We start from the raw sequence: 10,711 nt of genomic DNA, 5'->3' as shown, positions 1-10,711 counted from the left end.
TTTTTTTTTTTAAACCCTTGTACTTCGGTGTATTGTCTCATAGGTGGAAGAGTGGTAAGGGTGGGCAATGGGGGTCAAGTGACTTGCCCAGGGTCACACAGCTGAGAAGTGGCTGAGGCCGGGTTTGAACCTAGGACCTCCTGTCTCTAGGCCTGACTCTCACTCCACTGAGCTACCCAGCTGCCCCCTAATATCTCTTTTTATTGTTATTCTGAGACCTACTTATTCCAAAGTAGTTCTGAACTTTTTAAACCCATTTATCATAGCTCAGGGAATAGCTTTTGATCTGTATTAATTTTTGCATAGCTGCCTTAGGGTGATGAACCTGTGGGGCATTAATATAGTGCAGGGTTGGGTTAGGAATCCTCCAAATTTGTTATAGGGCACTGCAGGATTCCAAAAGTGAATGATGAATGATGTTGCTATAAGTGTTCATTGCTTTAACTGTGTATAGCCACTACTCCCTCCACAATGGCTTTATATGTTGAATGCTCTTTGATAGAAGGAGACCAAGGTATTAGAAAATATCACCTTTGTCCACTGATTCCATTTGACCTCTGGATTCAAGCTCAAAGCCCTCATTCATTATCTTTCCTTGACATTCATTAAGAATGTTTTACTTTTCTAGTCCAAATAACATTTTTCATATAATTGGAAAAATAATTCCATAAGATAGAGAAGCCATGCAACATGGTTTTGTTTTGGGGGGTTTTTTACATCTTAGAATCAATACTGTGGATTGGTTCCAAGGTAGAAAAGCAGTAAGGTTTAGGCAAATGGAATTAAGTGACTTGCCCAGGGTCACACAGCTAGAAGTGTCTAAAGTCAAATTTGAACCCAGGACCTCCCATCTCTAGGCTGGGCTTTGAATCCACTTAGCCATCTAGCTGCCCCCACATTTTGATAAAATGTTTGGAATGAATCTTTCTTAAATCTTTCTTAAAATTGAAAACAATGCCCTTTCAACATGTTGTGGCATATAATTGTGATAGAATACCATTGTGCTACAAGAAACAACAAGGGTGAAATTTCAGAAAAACCTAGGAAGACTTATATAAACTGATATAAAGTGAAGTGAACAGAACCAGGAGAACATTGTATACAGTAACAGCAATATTGTAACAGTGATCAATTGTGAAAGACTTAGCTATTCTCAACAATACAATGATCCAGGATAACTCCAAAGGACTCATGATGAAAAATGCTATTCATCTCCAAAAACAGACTGATGAACTGAGTGTGGATTTTCTTGAAGTTTGTTTGTTTGCTTGCTTTTTGGCTAATGGTTAATATAAAAATATTTTTGCACAATTTCACAGGTATCATATTGCTTGCCTTCTCAATGGGTGGGGGAGGGAAAGAATTTGGAACTCAAAATATGTCTAAATGAATATTAATAATAAATAAATAATAAAAGAAAAATATATCTTCCGTGTACTTTAGAGTCCATCTAACTCAGCCTCTTCATTTTACAGATGAGAAAAACTAAGACCTAGAGGAATTAACTGACTTGTCTAAAATCATGGAGCTAAGTAAATATCAAAGTCCAAATAAGAACTCAAATTCTTTTATTCCAAATCCAGGGCTCTTTATGTAGCACTACATTGCCTTTTTGACAAGACCTCCTGAGCCTTACTGTGTCATGGAACCCTGACATAAAAAAAAAATTGTGATTTCTCTGGGTTGGAGAAGGATTGATAGTGAAACGCCTCTTACAAGATGCATGCACCTCTCCCTGCCATAAGACATTCTTCTGTGTGTCCAAATATGGATCAATGGATTCTAAATGGAGGTCTGTAGTCATTGCTAATGGACTCCAAAGTCCCAACGATTTAAAAGCTCACCCAGCCAGGCTGATTATCAATCAAGCAGCCACAGACGGCGGCTTTCCTCCACATCTTGCTCTCAGACAGAGGGAACCAGACCATAACCAAGAGTCCCTAAGCTTCTCCCCGAAGCCTTCCTATCCACCATCTCCTCTGTGATGCTCAAGTTCTAAACTAAAGTGCCATTAGCTTCCAGCCCCCTGCAACAAAGAGCTCTTTCACTGCCGCATGAGTATCCTCAGGTCTTTTTTTTTTTTGTTCTGATAATCAATATAATTATAGAAGTATTTATAGTGAAATTGACAGAAAGGCCATCAGTAGAGTCAGGAAGACCTAGGTTCAAATTCTCTCATGTCCTGGACAGGTCACTGGAATACCTTTAAGAACAGGGACAGGGCAATTCCCTGGAAATTTTTTTTTTATTAAGTCCCTGCTGAGTGTAAGGTGTCATGGGAGATGTTAGATATTGTGCTATTGTGTTAGCTGCAAGAGAAAATGACATCACATGGGCGAAGTGCTGCATAAACCTTAATGTTAGCTATTAGCTAGTAGGAGGGGCTAGAGGTGGGAGGGGGCGTGATTTGTGCACAGATTTGGATACCACAAAGAAAGGAGAAATGGAAGCAAAGGGAAGATGCTAACAAAGTACTCTAGAAAAATTTGCTGAGGAAGAGAAAGCTTTCAGCTGAGGGGATCAAAGAAGGCTCCATAGAAAAGGAAATACCTAAGGTAGGCCTTGAAGAAAGAAAATGGTTATAAAATCCTTCCTGGACAAATGCATGGAGATAAAATGAAAAATTGGGGCAGCCAGGTAGCTCAGGGGATAAGGCCTGGAGAAAGGAGGTCCTGGGTTCAAATCTGACCTCAGACACTTACTAGTTGTGTGAATCTGGGCAGATCCCTTAGCTCCAACTGCCTGGCCCGTATTGCTCTTCAAACTTGGAACTGATACTTATAGATTCTAAGGCAGAAGGTAAGGGTTTTTTTTTAAATAAAATGAAAAATCATTTTTTGGGCTGGGGAAACAGAATCAGCCTCCAAAAAATGTAGGCTCTCCAAAGGCAAAGTCTCTTTCTTTTTTTCTTGGCTTCCCAGCTTTAGCGTAGCATCTTGGGTGTAGCATAGTTAAGAGATATATGCCATATCGAATTAAATGGATTTGAACTGATCCAGGAAGGCTGAGGGACTTGAATGTCTCTCTGACCCTAGAATCATAGATTTTAAGCTGGAAGCAACCTTGGAGACCACCTAAGTCAACTCACTTGTTTTACAAATGAGGAAACAGCAGCTTCAGAGGGGCCAAATGATACCCAGACTCACACAGCTAATAAGTACCAGGAGTGGGTTTTGAACCCAGGTCTTCCTGATTCCAAGTTTAGCACTCTCTCTACTACCATATTCCAGGGCCACACTTTAGATAGCAACAGCAATGATGAGGAAGAACCTGAGAGCCCAGGTCCCAAGATCCCAGAGTGTTCAGATTCTCAAAGCACAAGGATAGCAAGAGCTCTGTAAATCCAAAGAAGTTGGCCAATGAGGATGATGCTGGCTAGGAAAACTAAAGAAGCTTTACCTTAGAGGCAGCTGTCAGGGTGTCCAGCCATGGATGTTCCCAAGAGCTTTGCTGCATTAACACCCCAACCCCAAGCCATAGAGCTATGGATGCACCCTATCTCCTGGTATGATGGAAAGAATACAAAAATAGGGAGTTAAAAGACCCAGATTTAAACCCAGCTTGGACACAGACTTGTTCTATGACCTTGGACAAGTCACTTATCTTATCTGTGATTCATTTTTCTCCACGGTGAGATGGTTGAACAAGATTACTTCCAACATATTTTTCATCTCTAATATTCTATGAAATTAATTAGTATATAAATTTATATAATATATTATCTTATATTATTATAAATAACATATTTATATAATTATATCATGTAATTAATATATTATAATATAAAATTAATATACATGATATATTATAAATATAATATATAATTAAATATTATATCATTTTTTTGTCTACTACCTGGCTGCTCATCAACTAGCGCAATTTGTGACTATCACAGAAGGATGCCTTAGCACCTCTTAACCCAGACCAGTAACCTAGAAATTGTATAGACCAGAGGTGTCAAATGTATGACTAGGCAGCAAGATTTAAGCCAGATTTAAAAGTAATTGGGAGGGGCAGCTAGGTGGCACAGTGAATAGTGTACCAGGCCTGGAGACAGAAGTTCCTGGGTTCAAATCTAGCCTCAGACACTTTCTAGTGGTGTGACTCTGAGCAAGTCACTTAATCCCAATTGCCTAGCCCCTACCCTTCTGTCTGAGAGTTTTTACTAAGATAGAAAGTAAGGATCCCAAAAAGAGAAGCTGTTTATTTAAGAAGTTATTTATATTTAACAATATAAATAAAATAAAAATACAATTGAGCATAGATAATGTTAACATGTGATTTTCTCTAAGTCAATATGCACCCAACAGAGATCCTTAGGGGTTCCGTTTCTGTTTAAAGTTGACATCCCTTCAATTCTGGAAGCCACAGACCAGCTAGGCCAGGCAGGATAACAGACAGTTTGGTTCAGCTCAGGGAAAGTGAGTAGCGATTGGCATATAGGGTGGTCTGTACCAGTTAAAGAATCAAGATTACAGCCAATCTGGGAGAATACTGGAAGAGGAAGGCGTATCAGATCCAGGAAAAACCTAGGATCAAGATGGACCTTGGGGATCTGGAGCCAGGTAAGTAGCCTAAGGCCAGGGTATACAACAGGTCACAGATTAAAGTGTTGGGCAATGACCAAACCACAGAGGTGGTCAAAAGCAGGAAAGCCACAGGAACCAGAGGGCAGGTGGGAAAAGAGGGCCAGCAGGAAACCTGAGAGGGCATTAGTCAGGAAACTAGATGGATGCCTTATATCACATCATCATAGACCTAAAAGAGGATTTGGAGGGGTTTTTTTTAACCCTTAGAATCAGTACTAAGTATTGATTTTAAGGCAGAAGAGAGGCAAGGGCTAAGCATTTGGAGTTGTGATTTGCCCAGGATGACACAACCAGGAAGTGCCTGAGGTCAGATTTGAACCCAGGAACTCCTGTCTCCAGGCCTGGTGCTCCATTCACTGTACTATCTAGCTTCCCCTTAAAGAAGGAATTCTTTTTTAAAAAGTCATTTCATTTTTCCAATTACATGTAACAAAAATTTTCAACCTACATTTCCCAAAATTATAAGATCCAAATGATCTCTTTCCCTCCATCCCCTCCTACCTCTTAGAGATAGTAGGCAGTTTGATCTGGGTTATACACAGATTATCATGCAAAACATACTCCCATATTGGTCATTGCTGTAATAAAGCATACTTATAGAAAACCAATCCCCCCCCGAAAACATAAACTAATGTGAAAAATTGTATCCTTTGATCTACATTATGACTCCCAACAGTTCTTTCTCTGGAGCATTCTTTGTCATAAGTAAAGGAAAGGTTCTTAACCTGGGGTCCATGAACTTAAAAAGGTTTTTTTGGTAACAATATTTCAATAAAATTGATCTCTTTCATAATTCCATTCATTTTATTTTTTACATTTAAAAATATAATTCTGTGATGATCTTAGCCTTCACCAAATGTGCCAAAGAGTCCGTGACACAAAAATGGATATAATCCCCTGAACAAGAGTTAGAACGCACCTCTAGTCTAACCCTGTCATGCTATAGAAAGTAAGGCGAGGCTCAGAGATTGTCAATAAGTTGATAGATAGTCAATAACAAAGCCAGGATCTAAACTTGGGTCCTTTGACGCCAGATCCAGGGCTGAATGTCCTTGGAGAAGATAAGAGAAAGGCTATAATCAAAGGACATGTTCTCTGGAGGAGAAATATCCCCTCTCCTCCCTCTTTGCCTTTAAAATAGTAATCAATTAACTGGGGCAGGCAGTGAACATTTACTAAGCTCATTCTTTGTGCCAGGCACTGTGCTCACTTTCAGAGATACAAATACAGAAGTAAACACAGCCCCTAACCTCAAAGGCTTATATTCTAATGAGAGAGACAACATCCATGGGAGAGCTGTACCTAGGTATTAGTAACAACAATACTACAACTACTACTGTTAATAGCAGCTAACATTTTTTTAATTTAAAAAATTTTTATTTTTAAATATTTTTCATGTTTGCATGATTCATTTTCTTTCCCTCTCCTCTTCCCTTTCCACTCCCAGAGCCAACAAGCAATTCCACTGCATTGTACAAACGTTATCACTTGATACCTATTTCCATATTATTCCTTTTTGCTATAGAGCAATCTTTTAAAGCCTAAACCCCAAAACACATACCCAAATATACTTGTGATAAGTGATGTCATATGTTTCGCTTTTGCATTTCTACTCCCACAGTTCTTTCTCCCAACGTGGATGGCATTCTTTTACATAAGTCCCTCAGGAGTGTCCTGGCTTGTTGCATTGCTACTAGGAGCAAAGTCTATTACATTGGAAAGTTCCACAATGTTTTAATTTCTGTGTACAATGTTCTTCTGGTTCTGCTCATTTCACTCTGCATCAGTTCATTGAGGTTCCTCCAGTTCATATAGAATCCTCCAGATCATCATTCCTTACAGCACAATAGAATTCAATCACCATCAGACACCACAATTTGTTCAGCCATTCCCCAATCGAGTGACAACCTTCATTTTCCAAGTTTTTGCTACCAAAAAGAGTGCAGCTATGAATATTTTTGAACAAGTATTTTTCCTTATTATCTCTTTGGGGTACAAACCTAGTAGTGGTATGACTGGATCAAAGGATATGCATTCTTTTAAAGCCCTTTGTGCATAATTCTATATTGCCTTCCAAAATGGCTGGATTAATTCACAACTCCACCAGCAATGCATCAGTGTCCCAATTTTACCACAACCCCTCCAATATTTCTTATTTTCCTTTACTGTCATATTGGTCAGTCTGCTAGGTGTGAGGTAGTATACCTCAGCATTGTTTTGATTTGCATTTCTCTAATTATGAGAGATTTAGAACACTTTTTCATGTGTTTATTGACAGTTTTGATTTCTTTATCTGAAAACTGCCTATTCATGTCCCTTGACCATTTGTAAGTTGGGGAATGGCTTGATTTTTTCTACAATTGACTTAGCTCCTAACACATTTGAGAAATGAGACCTTTGTCAGAGGTTTTTGTTATAAATTTTTTTCCTAATTTGCTGCTTCCCTCTAATTTTGGTTGCATTGATTTTGTTTGTACAAAAACTTTTAAATTAATATAATCAAAATTATTCATTTTACATTTTGTAAAAATATGGAATGCTTCACGAATTTGCATGTCATCCTTATGCAGGGGCCATGCTAATTTTCTCTTTATTGTTCCAATTTTAGTATATGTGCTGCCAAAGCAAACTCCAGCTAACATTTTTATAGTGATTTTCAATTTTCCAAAACAACTTTATGTGTGTTCTTTTATTCAATAGTGTAGTATGGAAAGCAGAAAGTTTGGTGACAAAAGAAAGTTAGTGACAGGACAGGAAGACTTTTCATTTAGCTCCCAACTCTAGTATCTACTCTGTCTAAGGTTCTTTTTCATCACAAGGGAGAATGGGAGAAACAAGGGAAGATGCACACCTAGAAAAGGGATCAGTAAGATGTTTGTAGAGAAGCTCAAAGTAAAAAAGGGAGCCTTCTGTGAAAGTCAGAGATCAGTGTAGACCTGTGACTAGAGTCCAAGGGTAATATGTATTCCTTGGAACAACAAAGACACTCAACAAATAAGTGTTGCTAGTGGTGGCTCTCCCTGAAACCAAACAAGCTCCCCCCATTAAGATCTCTTTCTTCAGCAGCCAAGAGTGCTTAGAGCAGAAGTTCTTAACCTTTTTGCATATCATAGATCCCTCCTTGGAAATCTAATAGACTCCTCAGAATAATGTTTTTAAATTAAAAAATAAGATATATGTATAGCCATATATACATAGATGTGTGTGTAATTATAAAAGAAATCAATTATACTGAAATCTAGTTCTTTTAAGTTCACAGATCCCAAGATTAGTGAGTGTCCCTTAGGGTAGAACTAGGAATGGAGAGGGAATTGGACTATTGGAAGAGGCAAGCTGACACAGATCTAGCCTGGGAAAGGGATAACTGGGGGGCAGAGTTTCTAAATCAGACATGGCCAGACCATGTCACAGTTCTTTGCACTTACAGTTACCTCCATCCAAAGAATCTATGCTTTGGTGCATTTAAGATATCTGGTGCTTAGGGCCTTATGTCTAAGGGGTACCTGGCAGGAGGTGGAGATTGGGAATGGCCATATTTCTGGGGCTATGGCCATCAAGGACAGCGAGAAGGCAACATGAATCAAAAACTCCCTCATGCCCTAGATTTGAGGGAAAAATTCTTGGTTCAAATCCTGATTATACTATTCTGTGTCACCTATTCTCTAGTAGTCCCACTCAATTTCATCATCTATAACAGTGATGGTGAACCTTTTAGAGACCAAGTGCCCAAACTGAAACACTCATGCAGTATTTTGGGCCCTCTGCCTTATCCCAGACAGGGGAGGGAGGAAGAGCTCCCATTGGGCTGTTGGGCAGGGGGGCAGGTGATGAGAGAAATATCCTCAGGCACGCATGGAGAAGGGGAAGGGAGCAGCCCCCTCTGGCATGCTCTGGTACATGTGCCATAGGTTCACCAAAACTGATCTGTGCCATGAAGAGACTGAACTAAATATCCTTTGAAATCTCTTCTGCCCATAAATCTATAATACTCTAATTTTGTGATATTCAGAAATTTTCTAAGAGGGAGCCCTGAGGTTTAGTCTTGGAGAGTCAGGTCCAACTCATTCTAACCATACAGTAGATCCTGCAGAGGCTAGGGATGCCATGCCCCTTCCAGATCCTCCACCACTTACAGAGGGCAACAAGGAATTCACCTAATCATGTCCCACCCAGAGGTTCTTCTATATTTCATGTTCTCAAAAACTCATTATTCTACAAGATGAAATCAGCTCCTCAGATTATTTCCCATCTAGAATAAAGCTCTTCAGCATGTCCCCTGTCCATGTTACTTTCCTCCCCCTACCACTTTTCAGCTTCTTTTTCTGTGTTCCCTTTCCTGGTTAGATTGTGAGCTCCTTGAGGGCAGGGACTATCTTATACCTTTCTCTGTATCCCTGGCATTTAACACAGTGCCTGGCACATAGTAGGTGCTTAATAACTGTTTATTGACCTGCTGTTTCTGACATAGATCAAAAACCTGAGTAGAGGGAAGGTGGAGAAAGGGACAACTGACCCAAATTATGCCAGCCAGGACTAAAGATTATGTGCATCTTCCCAAATTCTGTGAACTGATAGAGAATCCACTTACCATAAGATCTCATTCCTGGTCAGAAAGGTCAGCGCCTGCAATTAACCATAGAGTCATCAACCTCAAAGTCATTAGTTCCCAAGAATCATAGAGGGAAGGACCAGGTCCCCATTTTACAAAAGAGAAAACAGAAACTTCAATTGGGTCCAAGTCCCAAAATGCCCTGGGCAAGAAGTAAAGTTGTAATTATCTGCTTCTTCTCTTATATTATCATTCAGAAGCCTCTTGGAAATGGGACTCCTTTTTAAAGTTTTAAAAAAAATTTTAATGAGTTCCTTTTTAAAGAGAAAACTAGGGACTAAACTATGACAGTATGGAACCAAGGACTAGATGCAAGGATCAGGCTAAAGCATGTAAAAGCCTTGAGTACCAGGTGAAGCGGAGAGAAATGGGGAATGGAAGGGGTAGGATTGAAGGGATTAATCTATTCTAAATGAGTGCTTCTAAAATTTCTTGGTTAATTTTATACTCCTAAATATTATTGAAGACCCTCCAAAGAGCTACTGCTTAAGTGAGTTTTATCTAATAGTATTTACTATTTTGGATTTTAAAATTAATATTCAATATCTCCAAAGTATAATATTTATAGAGATTTATTAATATTTAACTAGAGAGCTAGAGAACACAGGGAACATTCCCCACTCACTTCACATGGAAGAGAGAGGGAGAGGGGCGTTACCCAAAACTTATATACAATCACGCAAAAGACGCATGTAAATAGAAAGGAAAAGGAGTTGTGGGTAATACTGAAAGGAATCCTGGGCAATGCAGTTCCATGGGTTCAAGATTTTCCAACTATACACTATATTAGAAATTAAAATATCTTAGTATTATTATAAAAACAGTTTTGTCTTTGCAGGCCCCCTGAAAGGGTTTTAGGTATGCCCAGAGGTCCCCAGAACATACTTTGAGAACCACTGATCTAAAACCATGATGGAGCATCAGAATCATAGGCAAGGCTTGTCTTTCCTTTACTCGTATTTCTTTAGAACTTTGGGCATATGGACTGGAGGTAGTCCAAGAGACAGCATCGCCAGCCCTACTCACCTGATATTCCTCCAATTCCTCCCAGCTCATGGGGTGCCTTAGACACTGGCCCATGCTATCCTCTATGGCCTTTCTCTCTGCCTGAAGTCAGGACTGTAGCATCCCACGCTCTAGTAGGAACCTTCTCTCTCCAGTGTATGGTCACTGATTGGCCCAGTTACCATGGTGACACTCCATTCTACTTCCTGCCTATTCTATCTGGGATGAAGAACAATGGGTTCAAGAGTGAAGATGACCAGATTTTTTTTCTTTTTTTTGGTTTTCCCAAATCTTTCAGGGCCTTAAACACAGTAGCCTTGGTGCTAGTGGACCTTCCCTAAATCCTGAAAAGAACCAGACATTTAAAGCTTAGGGCCATAGACTCCTGATGCTAAAAGGGCTTTCCTGGGGTCACCTAGTATGTTTCCCTACCTCCAATTTGAGTTGAGCCCTAACCATTTCAGTCAAATGAATTTAATAAATATCCTTACAATTCTATGAGGAAGTA

At 39.4% G+C, this 10,711-nt stretch overlaps 1 protein-coding gene and 1 non-coding gene across 2 annotated transcripts in view; both read right to left on the bottom strand.

Moving 5' to 3' along the window:
* The window catches only part of CIB4 (calcium and integrin binding family member 4), a 107,409-nt gene extending 97,131 nt beyond the window's left edge, over positions 1-10,278 (bottom strand). Inside the window, exons 1-2 of the mRNA XM_044659601.1 lie at positions 10,225-10,278; positions 9,178-9,212 (exon numbers count right to left, since the gene is read on the bottom strand). Coding sequence (XP_044515536.1) covers positions 9,178-9,212; positions 10,225-10,278 — 89 coding nt within the window. The remainder of the gene's footprint in view (positions 1-9,177; positions 9,213-10,224) is intronic.
* On the bottom strand, positions 7,115-7,217 carry LOC123238313. Its single transcript, XR_006505516.1, has one exon. It is a non-coding gene; the product is annotated as a U6 spliceosomal RNA (small nuclear RNA).
* Positions 10,279-10,711: the final 433 nt, after the last annotated feature.

Source organism: Gracilinanus agilis, chromosome 2 (genome assembly GCF_016433145.1).
Source record: "Gracilinanus agilis isolate LMUSP501 chromosome 2, AgileGrace, whole genome shotgun sequence".
Taxonomy (NCBI): domain Eukaryota; kingdom Metazoa; phylum Chordata; class Mammalia; order Didelphimorphia; family Didelphidae; genus Gracilinanus; species Gracilinanus agilis.
This window is presented reverse-complemented; position numbering and strand designations above follow the sequence as displayed.